The following is a 22,711-nucleotide window of genomic DNA, read 5'->3' as shown; positions in this document are numbered from 1 at the left end:
CACCTCCCGTTCGTTGCCCACCCTTCCAGAACCTTCAACACTCCCCGTGTCCGGCCCAGAGCTTCGGGGACCTGGCTCCTCCACAAGCCCCTGACTTCACACTCCACCCGTCGTCTTGTTCTGTGCTACAACTGTCGTGTGCTGCTAGAGACGTCTCCCCGCTCCATGTCCTTCCCAGGCGTCCCCAACGTTCCCAGGGGGGGTCCCATGTACTGGCAGACCTCTGGAGCCGTCAGTCCCCGTGCTCTGCGAAGACCTTCTGGAATCTTCCCTGATACTCGCGTCCTGCCAAGAACCATGGAACTTCCCCGCCCCCGTGTCCCAGCCAGACCGTGGAATTTCCTTTCCACTTCCTCCCGACCCCACCCTTGTCTTGTCCAAACCTTCTGGCACCTTTCCGGACACAACCTCCAGGGGTTCCACAGGCTATAGGTAGTGCAACTGCCGCCGGCGTGTGAGGACAGGCCGCTCAGGCTCGGCGCCCACACTCCACCCGGAAGCACTGAGCGGCCTCTCCCATCAGGCTTTGCGCGGCTTCCAGAAGGTTTCGCCGCGCTAGCGGGTCAGACTGCCCGGCGGAGGGCGACGCCCGAAAGTGTTAGGGGACACGCAGCGGGGAGATGGTTCCAGAAGGCCTGGGCAGGAGCAGGGGGTGGCGGGGCGTGGCGGGGCAGGTTCATGCCGTGACATACCCCAGCATCACAAGTCTGCCATGACTGACAGTACTAGCGTTCCTTCTCTGTGGCAGTGAAACGAGGGGAGAATCACTACTCGAGAGAGAACCAGCAAATCCCCACAATCTTAGTAACTAGTCCTAAACCAGTTACAGAGAAGAGAGGCCCCAGCAGAAACTGGGTAACAGTGAGGTCTAAGGAATGTGAGGTTACCACAAGTTAGAAGTGCAGGGAAAGGAGCGGAAAAGGTGCTTAGTGAAAATATATCACGTTACAGGCATCTAGCAGAACAGGGTGAAAATTTTCTCAGCCTCCATTCAGGAAGTTAGGTCAGACTAGATTACCTACCCAAAGACATGACGAAGGAAATACAAAGAGGAGAGGAGAAGTGAACAGGAGGTAAACCCAGAAAGCCAAAGTTGGTTATATAGGAGGGAATCATAGTATGTTAATCAGGAAAAGAGCCACCAAAGAAGAATGATAATATTCTCAAACCCGGTATCAGAAATGGAATGGGAGGCATTGATCAGCTCTTTTACTGAATTTATTAAAGAATTTATTTGATGAAAAATCAAATGTTATAAATGTGATAAGTGTCACAGTCTTGATGAAATGCCTAAAACCTGAAAAACACTGTGAACTCTGACTGACTCACAATGAAGTCAGGAGACTAAAGTATCCTGAATCCCTCTGAACAACCTAGGGACCATTTTTTATTGAAGTTAAATCCTTAAAACAGTAAGGATACACCAAGTTTATGAATGCTGATTCCCAACAGAGTGAAGATTAATCTAGAAGTTAAATGAAATTCAGTCCGAATCTCAGCTGGTCTTGTGGGTATGTGCGTGCACATGTGTATTTTGTGTGTGTGTGTGTTGTGTGTCTGGGTGTTTGTGCGTGTTCATGAAGTTGATTTTAAATCTTTAAATGTTTATGAAAATGCAAATGGCTAGGAGTAGCAAATAAAATCTACTATGAGAAGGAAAACGCTGGAGGACTTGCTCTCTCAACTGACAACATTTATGTCTTCTCACTTATTAAGAGAGTGTGGTGTTGGGCTCAGGCTGGGAAAATAGACCCATAGAGAAGAAAAGCAGAGTCAGAAAGCAGAAATGTCCAGTTACAGGCTTTCTGATGCAGGGAGGGAGGGAGGGAGAGAGTGATGACAGGAGAGAGAAAGAGAAGACCTTTGAAGGAGAGAACTATTTTCAGGAATTGGTTCTTATAGTTGTAGGTTTTGGCAGGTTTAGAGTCTGTGGGGCAGGCTGGCAGAAATTCAGCAAAGAACTCTATTGCAGCCTTGAGCCTAAATTCCACAAGGCTGAAGCCTGGAAACTCAGGCAGGAGTCTGTGCTGTAGTCTTCCAAGGAGAATTTCTTCTACCTTGGAGATTCTTGGTGTTTACTCTTTAAGAGTTTCAACTGATTAGATGAGGCCCACCCAGTTTATGGAGGATAATTTGGCTTTACTCAAAGTCTCTTGATGAAAGAGCTCATCACATTGAAAAATCTCTTCATAGCAACATCTAGATTGGTGTTTGGCCAAGAATTTGAACACCATAGCTTAGGTAAGTTTACACACAAAATCACCCATCACTCTGGTTATTTCAAAGAAAAGGTCTCCTACATTATTTGGCCTTTTGTGCCTGGCTTCTTCACTTGGTGTCTTATTTCAAGGTTCCTCCATGTTGTAACATGTATTGTTACCTTGTTTACTTATGTGTCTAAATAAATTTACTGAGATATTAATTTATACACCATGGGATTCACTCATTTAATGTGCACAGGTCAGTAATTTTTATTATATTCACAGCTATGTCAACCATCACCGTAGTCCAATAATGACTTCACCTTGAACTGAAACCCGAAACCCAATCATGGTTATCCCTTTATACTGCCCAACCTCACCCCACCCCCAGCACTAGGCAACCACTAGTGTACTTTCTGTCCCCTATTCTGAACATTTTCTGTGAATGGAATCGTAAAACCCTGGCTTTTTTAGCTTGCCACAGTGTTTTCCAGCTTCATTTGTATTGTGATGTGTTTCAGTATTTCATTTTCCTTGCTTAATAATATTCCATTGTGTTATTATACCTCATTTTGTTTATCCGTTCATCAGCTGATAGACTTTTGGGTTGTTTTCACCTTTGGTCATTACAAATAATACTGCTACCAGCATCTACATAAATATCTTTTTTTTTTTTTTTGACTGAACGCAAGTGTTTTTATTAGTCTCATTTTTCCACCACTAGCAAGGGATAGCAGTCAAAGGATCAATGATTTCTGAGATGAAGACCCAATACAAAACTTTGTTACATGAAACAGACATAGTGAGACTTCATATATGAGTTAACCAAAGCAGACAGCCCAATTTCATAAACAAGGAATTGGAACTGAGGTTCAAAGGGCCTCACCAAAAGTTAGACAGCAAAAGTACTTTCTACAATAGATTTCTTCCTCAACAACAGAGAAGCCATCTTCCATTTCCTTAGAGGACCTACAAACCAGAAAATAGCAGATAGACCAAAGCACATTTCCACTAACAACTACATAACATTTGAACTTAGAATTAAATCTGCACTAACCAACTACTCTGCTCTAGGAAAATATATATATATTGCCTGTTTCATTAGAAATAAATTATGAATCATGTCAAAAAAAAACCCCGTTTTTCAACTTTTTTAAGGAAATAACTTCTATATATTCAGTAACATAGTATCCAAAATAAACACCAACTTCTAGGTAACTCACATACTGACTTAAATCCTCACCTAGCAAGAATGACAGGACTCCAGGAGGATGAGAGTGGCCTGACTGCCTGCCATCCAGTCTGTGTCGTCCCTCTCCTAAAGGTAGTCCAAGTCTGTTAGGCTAGCTCTGGGGAAAGTTTCCTCCACGTTGGCTCAAATGATGAAACATTTGGTTTAATCTCAAATCTGTACAACCCCAAAACTGTGGCTATTCTACTGTGTGATTTTTCAGGCTGGAATACTGGAGTGGGTTGCCATTTCCTTCTCCAGGGGCTACCATACTGACACTAGCATAATGACAAAGCCCAGAGGGGCAGGCCCACATGTGGGAAGGAGAGGAAGGAAGGCCTGAGCCACAGGGCCCAGTCAGACAACCCACCCTCAGGCTTCAAGCTAGAGAGCAGCCAATCTGTGTCCAGCCTGACTTTTATCTTCTGGTCTCTGCAGCCAAAACCTTCATTTACAGAGAAGCTACACATAAGAAACCAACTTGTCTTCTGTAAAACTTCACAGATAAACAGTAATAGTAATGACTGAGGCTGCTACTTAACAAGACTCTGGATATTCAATCTTAATCCATACTAAGATGTTTTGAACACTGTCAAAGTAAAAGTGAAGTCACTCAGTCCTGTCAGATTCTTTGCAATCCCATGGACTGTAGCCTGGCAGGTTCCTCCATCAATGGGATTTTTCAGACCAGAATACTGGAATGGGTTGCCATTTCCTTCTCCAGGGTACACAAATATCTTTATGTGGAGCTACATTTTTACCTCTCCTGGGAAAATGCCTAGTAGTGAAGTCGTGGGTCCTACCATCACTCTCTAACCTTTGGAAGAACTGTCAGGCTGCTCCCAAAGTGGCTTCACCATTTTGCATCCCCACCAGCAGTGCATGAGGGCTCTGGTTTCACCACATCCTCAGCAGTACTTGTTATTTTCTGATTTTTTTTTATCATTCTAGACCTCCCAGTGGGTGTGCAGTGGCATATTATTGCGGTTTGATTTAAATTTTGCTGATGGCTCATGAAGTGGCACATGTTTTCACATGTGTGTTGGTCATCTGTGAGTGCATCTTCCTTGGAGACATATCCATTCAAATGCTTTGCCCAATTAAAAATTGTTGTCTTTTTATGATCGAGGTTTGAGCATCCTTTTTTTAAACTTTTTTTTTTATTGGAGGTTGATTACAATATTGTGTTGGTTTCTGCCACACATCAACATGAATCGGTCACAGGTATACATATATCCCATCCCTCTTGAACCTCCCTCCCATGTCCCATCCCATCCCACCCCCCTAGGTTGTCACAGAGCAGCTCCCTGTGTCACACAGCAAATTCCCACCGGCTGTCTATTTTACACATAGTAATGTATATGTTTCCATGCTGCTCTCAATTTGTCCCACCCTCTCCTTCCCACACTGTGTCCACCAGTCTGTTCTCTATGTCTAAGTCTCCATTGCTGCCCTGCAAATAGGTTCATCAGTACCATCTTTCTAGATTCCATACACATATGTTAATATACAATATTTATCTTTCTCTTTCTGACTTACCTCACTCTGTATAATAGGTTCTAGGTTCATCCAACTCATTAGGACTGACTCAAATGCATCCTTTTTATAGCTGACTAATTTTCCATTGTGTATATGTACCACAATTTCTGTATTCATTCATCTGTTGATGGACATCTAAGTTGCTTCCATGCTCTAGCTATTATAAAAAGTGCTGCAATGAAGTTTTGGGTATATGTGTCTCTCTCAGTTATGGTTTTCTCAGGGTATATGCCCAGTGGTGGGATTGTTGGTTCATACAGTAGTTCTTTTCCTAATTTTTAAAAGAATCTCTGTACTGTTCTCCATAGTGGCTGTATCAGTTTACATTCCCACCAACAGTGCAAGAGGGTTCCATTTTCTCCACACCCTCTCTAGCATTTTTGTTTGTCGATTTTTTAATCATGGCTATTTTGACCCATGTGAGGTTTTGACCTCTTTGTAGTTTTGATTTGCATTTCTCTAATAATAATTGCAGCCATGAAATTAAAAGATGCTTACTCCTTGGAAGGAAAGTTATGACCAGCCTAGACAGCATATTAAAAAGCAGAGACATTACTTTGCCAACCAAGGTTTGTCTAGTCAAGGCTAGGGTTTTTCCAGTGGTCATGTATGGATGTGAGAGTTGGACTGTGAAGAAAGCTGAGTGCCGAAAAATTGATGCTTTTGATCTGTGGTGTTGGAGAAGACTCTTGAGAGTCCCATGGACTGCAAGAAGATCCAACCAGTCCATCCTAAAGGAGATCAGTCCTGGGTGCTCATTGGAAGGACTGATGCTGAAGCTGAAACTTCAATATTTTGGCCACCTCATGTGAAGAGTTGATTCATTGGAAAAGACCCTGATGCTGGGAGAGATTGGGGGCAGGAGGAGAAGGGGACGACAGAGGGTGAGATGGCTGGATGGCATCACCGACTCGATGGACATGAGTTTGTGTAAGCTCCGGGAGTTGGTGATGGACAGGGAGGCCTGGTGTGGTGTGATTCATGGGGTCGCAAAGAGTCGGACACGACTAAGCGACTGAACTGGACTGAACTGAACTGAACTGAATAATGAGTGATGTTGAGCATCTTTTCATGTGTTTGTGGGCCATCTGTATGTTTTCTTTGGAGAAATGTCTATTTCGGTCTTCCACCCATTTGTTTGATTGGGTTGTTTGTTTTTCTTGTATGAGCTACTTTTATATTTAGGAGATTAATCCTTTGTCAATTGTTTTATTTGCAATTATTTTCTCCCATCCTGAGGGCTGTCTTCTGATCTTGCTTTATATTTTCCTTTACTGTGAAAAACCTTTTAAGTTTAATGACGATCCATTTGTTTACTTTTGTTTCTATTTTCATTGATCTAGGAGGTGAGTTAATCCCATGGACTGAGGATCCTGGTAGGCTACAGTCCATGGGGTTGCAAAGAGTCAGACAGGACTGAGCGACTTCACTTTCACTTTCAGGAGGTGAGTCAAACAGGATCTTGCAGTGATGTATATCAAAGTGTATACAGCCTATGTTTTCCTCTAAGAGCTTTATGTTTTCTAGCATGAGCATGCTTTATATATTTGGAAAGCAAGCATCTAATCAGACATACGATTTGCAAGCACTTCCTCCTATTATGTGGATTGTCTTTTCACTCTCTTGGAAGTGTCCTCTGAAGACTGAACTTTATTAATTTCGATGAAATCCAAATTATCGAGTTTTTCTTTAGGCGCTCATGCCCTTGCTGTGATGTTTAAGGATCTTTTGCCAAATCCAGGATTATGGAGAATAATTTTTATGTATTCTTCTAAGGTTTTTACAGTTTTAATGCTTATGATTAAATCTCTGGGGCATTTGAGTTGGTTTTTGCATATGGTCTGGGTGAGGTAAAGGCCCAATTTCATTTTTTCCCAAGTGGCTATAAAGTTGTCTAAACAACATTCCTTGAAAAATAAATGCTCCATTTTGGAGGGTCTTTGCACCTTTGTAAAAAATCAAGTGACCACAGATATATAATTTCATTTCTGGACTCTCAGTCCATTGGTTTATCTGTCTGTCCTTGTGCCAGTACCATCCTGTCTTGAACAATATAGCTTTGCAGTAAGCTTAGGGGAAAAAAAAAGAAATCGACAAACATGAGACCTTCTACCATGTCGTTTTTTAAAAGAATACACTGACTATCTAGGTTCCTGCCTTTCCATGTGAATTTTAGAATCAACTTGGCACTTTTTACAAAGAAGCAGTCAGAATTTTATAGAGATTACATCAAATCTAGAGACTGACATGAGGAATATTGTCATTGTAGTGATCTACCTCTTCTGATCCATGGATGCAGAATGCTTTAAAACTCTAAATATCCCCTTTCATTTCTTCAGTGGCCCTTTGTGGTTTTCTAAGTACAGATCTTCAACATCTGTTGCTTAACTAATTCCTCCCTGTTTCACTCTTTTTGACACTCTTGTAGATGAAATAGGTTTCTTTATTTTATGTTCAGATTTGTCACTATAAGTGAAGAGAAATATGATTGATTACTGCCTGTGCAGCCCTGGCAAGTTCCATGACTGCAGGCCCCAGCTGCTTCCATCAAGTGGAGAGCAGTGGGGTTGAAAGAAGACAGGAGTCAGGGTCTGCAAAGTGCTCAGAGGTGTCTGTGGCACACAGCACATGCTATTTGTTTATCAGGAAGTAGGTCAGAAGATATCCTTTGGCTAGGGGAGCCACTAGCATCGCATGCTTTGCAGGAGGTGGTGGTGGGGTGGGGCAGGGGGCGATGAGAGGCACATTTCTTTCTTAGTAGTTTGAGTCTCTTGGCTGCACTGGATTCTGAGCTCCATATCAAAGCCAGGTGGGCGTCAGGTCACCAGTCTCTAAAAGGGTGCATTGGCCCTCCTTGAAACCTACTCCAAGGCAGACAGAGTGGTGGCCACAAGGCTGAGGTCCCCAGATGGTGTCCAAGTCGCCTCATCTGCCATGCCCTGCCAGTGCCTCAGTGAGGACAGGCACTTCTGCGTCCCAAGATGGGGAGGTCACTTTGTGGGGAACTGTGAGGACACCCTGTCCATCTGGACCAAGGCCAGTGCCTGGTCTGGACTGTTCTGGAACACCAGGGCCCCTTGTGCTCACCTGGCTCCCTGTGATTAGGGTTCACTCCTCCCCCAGTGGAGGGCTGCTGATTCATGAGTGTCTTTCCCTCCTGCCACAGAGATCAGCCTGGGTCCTTCTGGAATCTTCTGAGAGGGTAACAGGCAGGAAGGCCAGAGGTCTCCAAACGGAGGAAATAGGCTGCAAGTGCCAGACATTTTTATCTCTCTTAAGCGGCAGGAGGACACAAACCAGTGATATATTTTTTTCTTCTCTATACAAATTTAAAAGGAAGTTTCTGTTAAAATGCTGTGTTGCCATGACACCTGGTTTCACCTGAAGCTAACTACTCTCAAACCTTAAGTTAACCAATACATTTCTTTTTCTTATGGAAGTGTTGTCTTAAGCTATGTTAATGTACCCCAGACTCTATCTTCAAGTTGGTTCCGCCAAACAGCCTAACCTACTTACTCAGATATTGTTCCCTAATCTATGTAAACAAAACTATTTGTTGGTAATCTTCCCTTCTACAAGATTCAAGTCAATCATTTTATGGCCAGGGATAAATTATCTGGTGCCATTCTAAATTCTAAGACATTCCTTTCTTTTCATTAACAGACTGTGAGTGACTATATAACTTACAGCTAAAGACTAGGAGGCAGGGGTACTCTTTTGTCCCCTTCTGATGCCTATGTCAGAAGCTTTCTCTATCTCCTTTATACTTTAATAAAACTTTATTACACAAAAGCTCTGAGCGATCCAGCCTCGTCTCTGGCCCCGGATTGAATTCATCTCCTCTGGAGGCCAAGAATCCCCGCGTCTTATCGTTCAGCAACAACCTTTCACTTCCATGGTGACTAGGCAAGCCCCAGCCAGGTGCACCACCTCAGCAGAGACCAGGTCAGTCCTGCCCACAGCTGTGTCTTCAACCCGATGGTATCTGCCATGAGGCATTTTGGTCAGGGTTGCAGGGGCTTGTGTTGGGTGAGGCGTGCTGCCCTGTGTCCTGCGGGGTGTGAGCACTCACTTTCCAGGCAGATCTGGGCTTCAGTGCTGGCTGCTGTCCCAGATCACAGGGGAAGGAGGCCTGAGGGGTGAGGCCTGAAAGGGAGGATTCAAGGTGATGGCCGTGTGGCAGGTGTTGGAAGGAGGAGGGCCGTGAATGTTGTACCCCTGAGCTCCAGACCCATGACGAGGGCCACCTGGAGCCTCCACCCAGTATGAGAAGCTGCAGGTGCACCCAAAGGGTTCCAGGGATGGAGGCGCTGAGGCCAGTGGCCATCTCTGTTGCTTGAGACTTTGCTACCAGTGATCCCTGCACATCCTCCCAGCACAACACCCTTGAGCATGGTGTGGGCAGTGTCAGGGTTCTCCTTGTGCATGTGCGTGGGGGTGCTGCCAGCCTTCAGGGAGAAGTGTAATTGTGTGGTCAGAACCCTCTTTGCTGGGATATGGGGAGCCTGGATGCCTCTCTTTCAGCCACTGAGGCACAGATAGGATGCTGGACTCAGCCTCTAGATTCACCAAATTCCAGATTTGGTCCCAGCTGGGGCCTAGAGTCCTTCAGTCTGCTTCCTGGGGACAACTTCCCAGGGACTATTCCTCCTCATGCTCCCTGACCTCTGACCCTCCACACACAGGAAGCCTCTCCCCTGCTTGGCACTGTGGGCAAGCCTGGGCAGAGCTCAGGCCCTATGGTCCCAGGGACGAGGGTTCCAATCCCCTCTGTCTCGTGCAATAGTCTGAATTCTCGAACAAAGACCCTTGTTTTCTGGGCTCCCCTTTGCTGATGGACAAGCTGGGATGGCGACAGAGCCTCACTCATAGCCGTGGCTGAATGGGACTGATACAAAATACAGAGCGGGATCCAGGGAAGCGCCCCCGACTGCTAGCAGCTGATGTGTTATTGCCATACTACCAAGACTATGCTGCTGTTTTTCCTTGTCCCTGCAGAGTAAGGGAAATCCAGAGCACCTGAAGGAGTCCCACTGCTTTTCCAAGCTCATTGCTGAAAGGGAGACTCAGGCCCCAGAGTCTTCCCAGCAGTGAAGCGTATGGCTGCAAGGAGGCAGGGCCATACTTGCAGGCATCCAACGCGTTCCAGGAGTACCTGGTGCTGGGTATAAAAGGGCTGGGGCATGTGCTGAGTATTCAGAGGGGCTGGTTCTGAGAGCTGAGGAAGAATACACATTACTGCAGGGAGCTGTCTTGGGAATGTCCCAAATATTTCAGTGCTAAGTCCTGAGAGAACAGGGCTCACATCCCTGCCCCTCACAGGACCTGTGCCAAGGGGTCTGCCCACAGGCAGTGCTGATGCCAACATAGTCATGTGATTGTGCCAGCTTCTTGCTCACACTCCCACCTCAAATCCCTCATCTCTCTCTTGGTTCCACGTTCCTCCTCTAGAAGCAAATCCTGGGGAGCTCTTTCAGTGAAGGTCTGCTTTTGTCACTCGTGGTTTCTTTGAAAAAGTTTCACTTAGTTGCTGTTTTTGAGTGGACACGGAGCAGATTGAAATCCTATATTGATGGCCATTTTCCCAAAACACCTCGAGTATTCTGTTCTATTGTTTTCTGCCATAATAGTGTGGTCATGACAAATCTATTGGACATTTGTCTTTGATTTCCGGAGACTTTTCACTGTTTCTCTTCACTGTTAACGTACTGCCTAAAATACAGTAGGATACAGGTTTCCACTACAGTTGCATGTCTGTGTGGGACTGCGGGTGTATCTGCAACAACGTGGGGGCCCATCCAGATACTGGTAGAACTCTGTGCCCTGCCTGGTGAGCATCACCCTATCCAACTGCTTATATATGTACCTCACTTTTTCATTTCACAGATGGCTAGGGTTCTCACGAAGAGACGCACCAAAAGAGAACAATCCTCTTGAAAGAGAATTGTGTTGCATACGTTTTTGACATTATGAAAAAGATTGAAATAGATACCCCTTTCTATAGTAGGGACCCATAGGATATAATCCCACTGAGGTCAAATACCGTCCTCCTCAATAATGCATGGCACAGTGCCTGACACATAAAAAGTCCCAATAGGCACCTGTTAAGTGATCAATGAAAGGGGATACTTAGCCATTTGAAACTGGCCCGCAATCCGACTGGTGTCTGGGGTTCTACAAGCACCTAAGACCCCTCTTGCAAGGTAGGCAACTCCTCCCGCAAGAAAGCTGAGGAACATTTTGTGGAGACTTGACAGTTGTGGGATGTTCGGTCATCCCCCAGGACAGCCACAGACAGAAAGCTTCCAGACACCAACTGTCTGCTTAAATGAGCCACTGAGGGTCCTCGGGTTCGAACAAGGTTCCCGAGCTAATACTCTGAAAATCCCCTGACTCCAGCAACTCTACACAATCCAGAACACGTAGAAAGTGCATTTCTGTGCTTGTAAAAGGGCAGGATGTCTTCAGGACCTAGAAGCGACGCAACGCGGGACCAGGAGCAGGGAGGAGGGAGCACGGAAGCCAGTACAGCGCCTCTAGGGGAGGCTTGGGTCCAAGCCACCGAGCCTGATGGTCTGCTGGCCCTAGTTCCCAGGGAAAGACTTGAAGCACAGGACAAAAGTAAGATTAGACATTGCAACTGGAATCCCGCGGAGAGGCAGGCTTTTAAAAGAAGGCTGAACTTGAAATGCCTGTCAGCTGCATGCAGTTTTTAATGTATTTATTTTTAATTGGAGGATAATTGCTTTCCATTGTTGTGCTGGCTTCTGCCAGACCTCAGCATGAATCAGCCGCAGGTATACCTGGTTCCCTCCCTCTTGACCCTCCTCCCACCCCACCCCCGTTTCCCCCCTCTCTAGGCTGTCACAGAGCCCCATGTGGAGGTGAGACCTTGAAAACACTACACTAACACTGCAAACTGCCCTCAGCACTGTCAGGGGTGAGCAGCGAGCTGAGCTTTCCAAGGTGGAATGAGGACGAACCCCCGAATCCCCGTTCCCTCCCGAGAACCAGACAAGGCCCTCAGGGCGGTCTAGGATTTACACTACTCATGCCCCAGAGGAGACCCGGGGCTGAGCCATGAACACAGAGTGGCTCTAGGAAAGCGACAGCCCCTGGGCAAGAGATGACACGGCCTCGAACCAGACCTCAGCAGCACAGGGAGCATAGAGGGCGTTCCGGTTCTTGGCATCCGGCTTCTTAAAGGCACTACCACTGCTACAGTGAAAGACACGCAGAGGCGTGGGACTCGTGAGGATCACACAGTAGACTGTTAAGGCAGTAATAACCAGGCAGGCTGTCAGAAAGAGCCGGTCGGAGCCTCACACTGGAAGACACGGGAAATTCCAAGCTGGATAAAAGAAAAGGGACCCCTCCATAGACTTGAAAGAGGAAATCTGGAGAAACAGGGAAATCCACGAGAGGATCTGGAAAGCAGACAGAGATGCTTAGCTGGAGTTTGTCTCCACAACATTCATGAGCACTACCAAACCACGGTTCCTTAATGAGGGCCTTAGAGATCGGACGGTCCTCATGGCTTCAAGCAGTACCCCTTCCATGGAAGCGCCATGAGACTCTGCCAAATGAGTGAATTCTCTAAGCCTCAGTTTTCTCACCTGCAAAATGGGGTAGCACGTGCCTCTTAGGGCTGCCGTGAAGATCAAGCATCCATGTGCGCCAAGCTCGGCAGAATGACATGAATTCACAAGGGGACTAGGTTTTCATTCTATTCTTGTCATCACACTTGCTCCACCCATTGCAGAGCAGGGCCACTGAGGACTAGAAAAGGATCACACAGGCTGAGTGCCAGCTGAGCCAGAAAACTGGGCACTTCCCGAAAACCCATCTCACTGTGTCTCAGTGGGCCTGGCGAAATGGTAATTCTACAGAATTCCCATAAGAAGAACTCAGGGCTCAGAAGGAATGAAGGCTGGGCCTGTGTGCTGGGTGAGGGCTCCAGCTTGTGCCTGTGTGACTACAGACTCTGGAACCTCCTCCCTCCTCCATGAATCTCTGGGTCCCTTTCAACAGTCCTGTCTGGGGTGGGAGAAGATCACATTGGCAGCCGCAGGCCTCTTTCGCTGAGGATAGACTGGATTGGTGACGAGGTGTGCAGCTCTTGTCCTCCTCCAGGGATCTTGGCACCAAACAGATGCCCTGGGGGATGGTTCACTGGGGGCAGGGAGAGTGGAGAGATCCCCCACCCCTCAGTAGGGGCAGGGCTGGTGCAGCCAGAAACACTACTTCTCCCACCTTGCTGCCTTGCTCGGCCTGCCTGCTCCTCAGCAGACGAAGTTGGGGTGGGGAGGGCGGGAGAGTGGAGAGACCCCACCGCCCCTCATCCTGCCTCTGGGCCCACTTTCTACCTGGGGTGTCACCTGGCTCTAGGTGGGATGGGACAGACTGCTTGTTCCTGCCAACGAGGGGATCCCAGTTGGCTCTCAGTGGTTCAAAGCCTCTTCCAGCCTTGAAACCAGGGTGGTCCCTCTGCTGTGGTTCACTGTGAGAGGGTAGTGGGCACTTCAGACTGTCTCTACTGAAGGGAGTTCGAGGTGGCCCAACACCCTTCTTCTAGAGGCTTCTCTATGGTCGGCCTGCCTCATGCCAGAGGAGTTCACCATCCCTCCTGCTCTCAAATGAGTATCATTGGCCCTGATGTCCAGGCTGGCTTTTGGCAGCGTCTCTTCTAGGAAACCTGACTCCCGAACTGCCTGTCCAGGCCTGGGCTGGGTACTTCAGCCACAATCGCAGAGGATCAGCACTGCCAGGGTGAGCCCAAGAGGCTAGGTAGACAGATAACAACCCAGCTTGAAGGCAAGTCCATGCCAGAGCACTGGAGGCCCAGGGGACGGCACTTGAAATGGCGACCATCAGGACAGGGCATGCCCAAGTTGTCAGCTCTTACATGGGAGCAGAGTTTAGCACAGGCGGTACAAAGCCTGGACAGGGAGGCAGAGGGTGTGGTCTGAGGCCCGTCGCTGGCGTGGCCACACAAGGGGCCTGGGGCTTATGCTGGGGTGACTGGGGTCAAAGGCCCTCAGACGGCGCCCCTTGCTGGAGAAGGCACTGGCAGGACTGGGCATGGGCCCAGGACCTGCCACCAAGGTTCACCCCCAGCTCCGCCCTGGCCTTGCTGTGCAGGCCAGCACGCCCGACCCACGGGGCCTGTGCTGCTACATGTGTGCACAGTGCTGGCTGCACGGTGCTGTGACTCAAAAGGCAGGGCCCACAGGAGAAAAGAGGGATGGCTGGGGTCCAGCAAAAGGGCTTGTAGCATGAGTGGCCCGACAGTGTGGTGACAGGACTACTGGATGGCCCGGAAGGTGAAGAGGGGGAGGGTAGAGGGCATCAGTATGAAGCGGTAGACCATCTTTATGTCCTCTTGCACCAGTGTCTCCACCAGGAAGTTCTTCAGCACCTAGGACAGAGGCAGGGTTCCACCTGGCCCAGCCTGCCCTGCCTTCCAGGGCCCTGAGGCTGGGCGCCCCAGGACAAAGCCAGGGGTCCCCGGCCTGGCTGCCCACCCATGCCCCTTGTGGCCCACTCACATGGTGCAGCAGAAGCAGCATCTCCACCTCGGCCACTCGCCGCCCCAGGCACTGGCGCATGCCAAAGCCAAAGGCCAGGTGTGGGAACCTGCTTCCAGAGCCCTGGCAGTCCAACCAGCGCTGGGGGTGATAGCTCTCGGGCCTGGCAAACACGGCAGGGTTTCGACCCAGGGAATAGAGTAGGACCTTCACCAGCGTCTGTAGGCAGTGGGAAAGGGCCGATGTCAGCTGGCCCCTGGGTGAAGGTCGGCGGGGCTCCAGGGCCTCACTCACCCCAGCCGGGATGTGGTAGTTCTGCAGCACCAGGTCCGAGCTCACTTGCCGCTCCAAGGTGATACCCACGGGGTAGAGCCTGCGCACAGAGGCATCCAGCAGGGTCCTCAGCTGTGACCAGGCTCCAGACACTCTCTGCAGCCTTCATAGCCCAGTGCACACAGCCTGAGGGCAGCCCCCGGGGCCTTCACAGGTCACTCCTGGCACAGGGAAGCCCAGATCCTGAGGCGCTCCTTCCTTGCATCTCTGAAGTTAGCCAAAGCTCCCCAGGCCAGCGAGGACGCGACTGACGAGTGCCCCGGGACACTGAGGTGGGATCCCAGAGGAAGCAGCACCAACCTCCCCCCAGGGAGAAGAAGAGGAGGTACAGGGGGATGCACCCCTGGGCAAAGGAGCTGTCAGGCCCAGCAAGAGGGCTCTGCAGTCACGGGGCCAGGGCCACTGGGCAGTCCAGGTCCACCTCGCCTACCTCAAGGTCTCCTTGATGGCTGCCCGCAGCAAAGGCAGCTCCGTGGTGATCCTCTGGGGATTTTCTGAGATCTGGGTCTCGGCCACCAGGCTCTCCTGGCGCAGGGCCTGCTGCACCTCCGGGTTCCGAGCCAGTTCAAAGAGAGTCATCAGCAAGGGGAAGGCTGTCTGCAGGGGGCACAGAGGGCCGGAGCTCAGACCTCGGCATAGGCTGTGCCCCTCCACTCCTAAGCCCCTCCCAGAGAGATGGTGGTCCCCTGGGGCAGGGAACCTGCACACTCAGAGACCACAAAGCCCAGAGCCTCCAGTCCTGAAGATTCTAAAATCACCTCATCAGCTTTCCCTGAATCCCTCAGGGGAGGCGTCCCCAGCATCACTGAGACCCAGGCCTTCTCTAGCCACCTCAGAACCTGAGGTTTTCTTCCTCCTCTGGGTCCAGGAGGGGCTCACTCTTGAATCTACTCAGTGGGGAGAGTTGAGGAGCTGAGGTCCAACTGGGCATCCACAGGCAGGTCCGTTCACAGCGTCCCAGCAGGAACCGGCAGCCCAGACTCCCATCCGTTTCCTCCTCCTGGATCATTTCCATGTGCAAAGAGCAGTGCCCGCTATCCAGCTGGAGACCTGAGCAGTTCGGTATCTCCTAAACGTCATCCCCAAAGTAACCTACCCCTGGCATCCCCTGCCATGCAGATCCAGCCTCCCCGAGGCTTCCTGAACTATAGTCCGTGCTGCACCCTGTCCTGTGGCCCATGAGGGACCGGTTGGCTGAGCGAGACACTCCCCACACTGGCTTCCTCTAGCCTGGGATACAGGCTGGGTGTGCAAGGCCCTCCCTGACAGAGGCCCTGACCCTGTCTGCACTCCTCTGGCCACTTGCCCTGTTCCCCTCCACTCAGCCTCATGGCCTTTCCTCACTGTCCACTCTTGCAGGGCCGGGCCTGCTGGCCTCCAGGCCTCCTCTTCTGTATGGTCCCTGCAATCCCAGTGAAAGCCCTGCTTCTCCAGGAAGTCTTCCTAGAGCAGGCACATGCCTGGCTCACCCTCTCTCACCTTATGACTGCATCACAGCCCCGGCTCAGGGAGTGTCTCCACCATGAGCCTGCGTCTCTGCTCAGGGCCTGGGTGCCTGGCCCTCAGAGACGCTGGCAGAGGGAGGCTCGGTCTAGACGCACGATGCTTTGGCTGCACTACACACCCTGGGCCCGGCCCGCTCCCTGGGCTGGCTTCCCTGCCACCTGCTCTCTCCCCCACACGCTGGAGCCCCTTGCTGCCCTTCCCATTAGCCTGTCACCTTCAAACGATCGTCTCTGTCCCTGGAAAAGGTCTCTAATGTGACCCTGCAGCCGGACCCCAGGGACCTCTGATGCTGCAGGTACCCAGGCCTCCGGCCACTCTACACTCTGTCTGGAGCCTGGTTTTCCTGGGTCACCACAGATGCCTTTCCTTTGGGAAGCTGGAGGCATAGATTGGGAAGGGGCATGGAGGAGACATTTGCCGTGGGAGGAGGCTACGTGGAGGCAGGAGAGCTCCCTGCTCTATGGGAAGGGCTGGGTGCTGGCCTGACCGTGTCCACACTCCCAGCAGTGAGGTCAATCGTGTTGGCCTTGATGGTATCCAGGGTCATGTCTGCTCGCATCAGCAGCTCTGCCACAATGCCGCTGTAGTGCCACGGGTGGCCGAGGGCCAGCTCCTGATAGATTCTCTGGATGGCTCTGTTGGCTGCAGGATGCACAGTGACAGAAGCCCTGGGTCTGGCACTGAGAAGCACTGTTCTTTGTCATCCTCCTGCCCTTTACCCTCCATGCCCCCAAGTCTCCACATCCTGCCCCCAGTTCTCAGGCCCGCCCAGGCCAGCATCATTGCCGATGGTGTCTGGGACCATGACGAAGCCACGAGCCCCTCCCGGGACCTCAGTCCTTCCCCAACTGTGGTGAGTGGGGACACCTGGGGCCCCAGTCACTGCACTGCCCGGTCTCCAGCCCTCACCATACTGGAAGATGTAGTCCCAGGCCTCGAAGTGCTCCCTCCACATGCTGGTGCTCGTCCACCGTGACAGGCGCCTGGGCACAAACATGAGCTGCACGGTGGACCTGAACATGGCCTCCAGCGCGTGGATAAAGTTCAGGCTGTCAGGGTTTGGTTGCTGGGTCAAAAGGCCAAGCCGCTCTCCATAAAGGACTAAGGTGCTGGCTGCGGGAGGAAGGGTTCCTGAGCCCCGGGTAGCCCAGGCCTCAGGGCCAGAGGCCCCCCCACCCTGAGGTGTGCCCGCCTCGCCAGCCCACACCTTCGATGGTGTAGCGGAAGACGCTGGGCGCGATGTCCAGGGTCAGACTCCCCCGAGCATTCTGCAGCACCCGCGCCTTCAGGGTCTGGGAGAAGTCCCTGGCCACACCATCCACCAAGGGCGTGTACTTCTGCAGGGCTGGCAGCGAGAGCACATCTGGGTTCAGCCGCAGTCGGTCCAAACGCCACTGGGGCCCATTGCTGTAGAGCAGGGAGTGGAGCGTCAGGGTGTCAGTCAGCAGTGGCCCCGTCCTGCACCCCACCTTCCTCTCTCCAGGATGAAACGGGCCAGACAAGGTGCCGCCTGCTGGTCCTCAGGGGCAGGCGGACCCTGTTGGGACCATGGCGGCACCTCTTTCCTTGGGGCAGCGTTGTGTACTTCATCCAGGTTGAGACGGGGGCCTGTGGCTGAGCCTGCTGCCGGGGTGTCTGCAGAATGGCAGGCCTGCAATACGCACCTCCCCTCTGGGCCCCCTCCAGGCCTGGAGGCTTCTTCTATGAGGAAGGAGGCCGAGCCCCTGGGAGCTGGCCCAGCTTGCTCTCACTTCTCCAGAGTGGGCAAGGCCTCTGCCATGCTGCCTGCCAGCTACCCTCCCCTCACAGCCCCTGCCCCTCATGGCAGAATCCAATCGTGCCTCTCCTGGTATTCCCCACACAGGGCCCAGTGCCCGTCGGGGTCTGCTGGCAGGGCCTGGGGGCTGGAGGAGGGGAGACGAGCACTCTGCCGGCAGGCCCCTCTGAGCCTCTGCAGGTGCCACCCTCCCTCCTCTGGCCATGCAGGGAGGGTCCCCAGGTAAGGGTCACCCCCAGGTAAGGGTCCCCTGACCCAGCTTTAGGGCACACAGGTTGCCCAGGCACGGGCCAGATTCGGAGCCAGTGGGCACCCTCTCCCCACCCACTCAGGTGGGCCCTGGGCAGGTTCGCTTTGAGGTCTTCCCCGTCCCACGTGCTCTCTGCACACAGGCCACCCAACCCCTCCCTCCGCACCCCCACCAGCCCTCACAGCAAGAACACGCCACACTTGTGCCCGCGAGCCTGTCTGTAGGCCAGCCAGGGCTCCAGGAGCATCCGCTGGGGGTGACGGCTCTCAGCCTGCTGCAGCCTCTCCACGTCCTCCGGCAGCATCACGAACACCATGTGTCTCCCTCCCACGTCGTACCTGTAGGGCAGAGCTCCGCAACCTGCTGGGGGGCCATGTCCTGCCCTGGGCCCCGCTGCACAGAGCCAGGCGCTGGCTCAGAGCCGGCAGGCCCTCCCTGGGGGTCTGCTCGGTCTCACGGAAGCCTCCCCTCCTCTGGGGTCTGTGTTCTGTGCTCCCAGCAGCGAACCGCCCAGGGCTCCTGCTCACCAGGGGCCCCTGTCCGTGGCGACCAAGGCGCACACCTGCCACAAGGAGCCCTCCCCTGCCCCTTCCCCACGCCCCGGGTGCCCCCACCGGGATGTGGGCGGTGGGATGTGGCACAGCCCAGGCCCAGTGGGACTCAGCCACCAGGGGGGACAGAACGTGAGGATGTTCTCACCTCACACTCAGGTGAGTGGGCACAGCTTTACCTGAAAATGGGCCCCAGCTCCTGGAAGGTCTGATGCATGTCCAGGTGCAAGTTCTCAGAGCCCTGCTCCTTCCAGATCTGCAGCATCCGCATCCACTTGTTGCCGGGACACCGGGGCATCGCTTCGAAGGGCAGCACCGCCTTGGGGACTGCAGCGGCTCTGGTGCCCAGTGGGCGTACCCCGCGCAGGGACAGCCAGGGCCCTGCCATCCACGCTCTGGCCTTTGCCCACAGCGCCATCCTGCTGCCCCCCGCCCCCTCAGCCCCTTCCTTTTATCTCACTGAGCCGGCTGGCCCAGGCGACCTGATCACATCACAGGCCAGACTGGCTCTGGGTCAGACTAGAAAGCCCAGGGCGGCACTCAGGCTGAAGGCCTCTAGCGGGAGGACGGAGATGGATGGCGCTGGGTGCGGCAGTGACGCAGGCCTGCCGGCGGGTGCCTCTTGCAAGCGGGGCAGGGCTGGAACAGGGACCCAAAGGGGCAGCGGTGGGGGCAAGAGGCCCCCTCCCCCTCCAGTGCGGGACAGGCGCAAGATGGATGGGTGCCTTATCTTCGCAAGGGATGAAAGGGGACCTTGGGTATGTTCGTCTGTCTTCTACAAGGACCAGAACGGGGAGCAGTGGAAAGGGCTGGGCTCTCATCTCCCGCAACCCTGGAGTTTGCCTACTCTTGCCCGGGCCGGATGCTGGGTCCAGGGGTGGAGGCAGGAGCCAGCCAGGGTCCCTCCCAATGGGGGCTTGCAGTCCCACGGGGGGCCCTTAGGGGGATGCAAAGACCCCATTGGCTCACTGGCAGCCAGGGCAATTTGTGGCCGAGGCCCTGTCTGTCTGGCCAGGCTGATCCAGCTGAGGAGCAGACAACCCAGAAGACGGGGTCACCGGTAGGGAGGGCGAGGTTGGCCTGCAAGCCCCTCTCAGTCAGAAAGGGGAGAGGACCCTGCCCCCATGGGGCATGTGCTCAGGGACCACATCCTTCCTTCTTCCTGGAACATGAGCTGCCCCCAGGGGGGAGAAAGTCTATGACAGGGGCATAGTCGTGGGCCCCCCACCCTCCCAGGGACCCAGGAGGCACACAGCTGGAGCCCTCCCTCTGCTTGGGGGTCCATAGTTTCAGACCCCATGTCGTCCACCCAGCCCTGGCAGCTCTCCCAGGAGGTCAGTGTTGCTGTCTCTGGCCCTGCTTTCAAGCAGGAGATGGACAGCAGGTCTTCGGTTCCCCTCCCCAGGCCCCCCTTGTGTCAGCGGGGCCCCAGGGCCCTCATGCTTGGGCCTCTGCAGAGGTGCCCAGGAACCCCAGGCCTGATTTGGGGATGGTGCCCTGAAGACACCACCGTGTAGCCTCTGGAGGTAGGACAGGGAGCGCGTGGGGCTTCTAGTTCAGGGTGGCTGAAGATCTGAGTGTTACTTGTCCTTCACTTTCACTCATTCCCTCTCTTGACACTTCCTGGGGGATAGTCAGCTGTGGCCATGAGTCAGAACTGCCAAGGTCCCACATCAAGCTGAGATGCAGAGTGGGCCTCAGCCCCAGGTGGCGTAAGAGCTGTCCTCGGGCTGAGACGCAGCCTGGAGCCCCAGCCTGCCCTTGGGGTGCCGCTGCCTCGGCCCAGGCCACCCTGGCCAGCCTCCTGAAGCTGTTCCTGCCTGTGTGCCCTCCGTCTGCACTAGCACCAAAGGCTCCTGAACTTGTACCGAGCTCTCAGTAGCTCCTAGACCTCCCAAGCTTGAGAGCAGGGTGCAGGTCCCAGGGGAATCTTCTCGCAATGACTCCTCACAGAGGAAGACCCGAGAGCTCTCTCAGGGCCCCTGATCCCCACGTCGCCGAAGGTGGGGCTCTGCCTCCCGCGTGGGCCAGGCAGCCCCTTCCCCGCAGGCCTCCTCTTGTGCTGAGGGCCAGCCAGCCGGGCTGTCTGCCCCGAGGCACAGCTGTGGGTGAGGACCCAGTCCAGCCCCAGAAGGGGCTGAGAGCCCCTGAGAGGGGAGCCCCTGCCCTGATGGTCTCCCCCGGTGGAGCCAGGCCAGGGTCTTGCAGAGAAGAGCACCGCTCAGTGGGCGTCCCAGGGCAAGACCAGTGCCCGGGAGCCCTGGTACCCATTTCAGGCTGCTCGCATCAGAACCCTTCTCCTCCCCCGCGTGCTGGGTTCCGATTTCTCCACACTTCATCCCTGGTCCTTACTATCCCCACCCCAGGCTCAGAGCCTGTGCCCCAGTAAGTTCTCAGGCTCCTTCCCCTCTTTCCCTGGGCTGGGGGAGTCAAGTGGAACCCCAGCAGCGGCCCAGCCCCTGCCACAACCTGCCCACGCAGGTAGAGCCCCAGGATCCTCTGGCCCGGATATCTGAACTCTGGTGTCCCCTGAGGGAGGTGGACTGCCAACTCCAGTGTGAGCCCAGCCAGGATAGACCGGAGCATCTCTGCAAGGAGGCGGGGGCCCCCTTCTTGATGCACTCGACCTCACAGACCTCAGCATCTGCAAGGTCCATGCTGTTCGAAACAGTCTGTGTGCAACAGAAAAAGACGAGGAATGTGCCAGAAGTGCCACTCCTGGGTACATATCGGAGAAAAGTAAACACACTAATTTGGGAAGGTGCTAGAGCAATTATTTACACCTGCCAAGATATAGAAGCAGCATGAGTGTCGATCAACAGAGGATTGGATGAGGAAGATGTGGTTAATTTCATATATATATATATACACATATATATATACACAAATATACACACACACGTGGATATGTATGAACATAAAGAAATACATATGTACACATATATACATATATAATATATACACTATATATGATCTATATATGAATATATAGAAAGTTAAAGTGTTAGTCACTCAGTCACGTCCGACTCTTATCCACCCCATGGATTGAGGCCCACCAGGCGAATTCTCCAGGCAAGAATACTGAAGTTACCATGCCCTTCTCCAGGACATCTTCCGAACCTAGGGATCAAATCTAGGTCTCCTGCATTGCAGGAGAGTGCATTTACCACCTGAGGCATCAGAACTATGTGGGAAATACTACTCAGCCATAGAGAAGAATGAAATTTTTGCATGTGCAATAATATGAATGCACTTGGAGACCATTGTGCTAGAGAAGGAAGTCATACAGAATAAGACAAATACTGTTGTCACTCATATGCAGAATCTGAAAAATAAAACCAACTTGCGATTAGAACCAAAAAGAAACCAACTCACAGATATAGAGAACAAACTAGTGGTTCCCAGTGGGGAGAGGGAAGGAGAGGGGCGGTATAGAGGTGGGGGACTCTTCTGTATACAATAAGCTACAGGGACATATATTGTACAGGATGGGAGATGGAGCCAATATTTTACAGTAACCACGAACAGACTATGCATTTAAAAATTTTCAGTCACTAAAACGTACACCTGTAACTGAAGTGGTATCATACATCAACTCCAATTTTCAGAAAGTGGGACATTCACCCTATTGAATTTTATGAGTGACATAAACAAAGGTTTACCTTTCATTCACATACTTATCTCAATAAGTATGAACAGAGAGAACATGGCCCTTTGCTTACAATCACACAACTGAATTTCTAACGATGATGCACAGAATTACTGCAGGACACACAGTAAGAAGAATGACCAAAAG

At 52.2% G+C, this 22,711-nt stretch overlaps 2 protein-coding genes across 2 annotated transcripts in view; both read right to left on the bottom strand.

Annotated features, from left to right (window-relative positions):
* Positions 1-22,711, bottom strand: part of GLI4 (GLI family zinc finger 4) — a 413,072-nt gene that overhangs the window by 214,773 nt on the left and 175,588 nt on the right. The window lies entirely within an intron of this gene.
* LOC136144977 (cytochrome P450 11B1, mitochondrial) lies at positions 14,276-19,333 on the bottom strand. The gene is made up of 9 exons (XM_065903090.1): positions 19,095-19,333; positions 18,547-18,702; positions 17,545-17,744; positions 17,247-17,450; positions 16,825-16,979; positions 15,262-15,428; positions 14,793-14,871; positions 14,520-14,717; positions 14,276-14,389 (listed from the first exon to the last, which is right to left on the bottom strand). The coding sequence occupies exons 1-9, from the start codon at positions 19,331-19,333 to the stop codon at positions 14,276-14,278; spliced, it is 1,512 nt and encodes a 503-aa protein (XP_065759162.1).

The sequence above is a fragment of the Muntiacus reevesi genome, chromosome 12 (assembly GCF_963930625.1).
Source record: "Muntiacus reevesi chromosome 12, mMunRee1.1, whole genome shotgun sequence".
Lineage (NCBI taxonomy): Eukaryota > Metazoa > Chordata > Mammalia > Artiodactyla > Cervidae > Muntiacus > Muntiacus reevesi.
This window is presented reverse-complemented; position numbering and strand designations above follow the sequence as displayed.

Bases quoted from the DNA above. Each gene is read 5' to 3' on its own strand.
- LOC136144977 (XM_065903090.1), bottom strand. From the start codon at position 19,333: ATGGCGCTGTGGGCAAAGGCCAGAGCGTGGATGGCAGGGCCCTGGCTG. The intron at 16,980-17,246 runs GTGAGGGCTGGA...TGCATCCTGCAG, and splicing joins GGACTACATCTTCCAGTATG to CCAACAGAGCCATCCAGAGA. The intron at 15,429-16,824 runs GTCAGGCCAGCA...TGCCCCCTGCAG, and splicing joins CTGCTGGGAGTGTGGACACG to ACAGCCTTCCCCTTGCTGAT.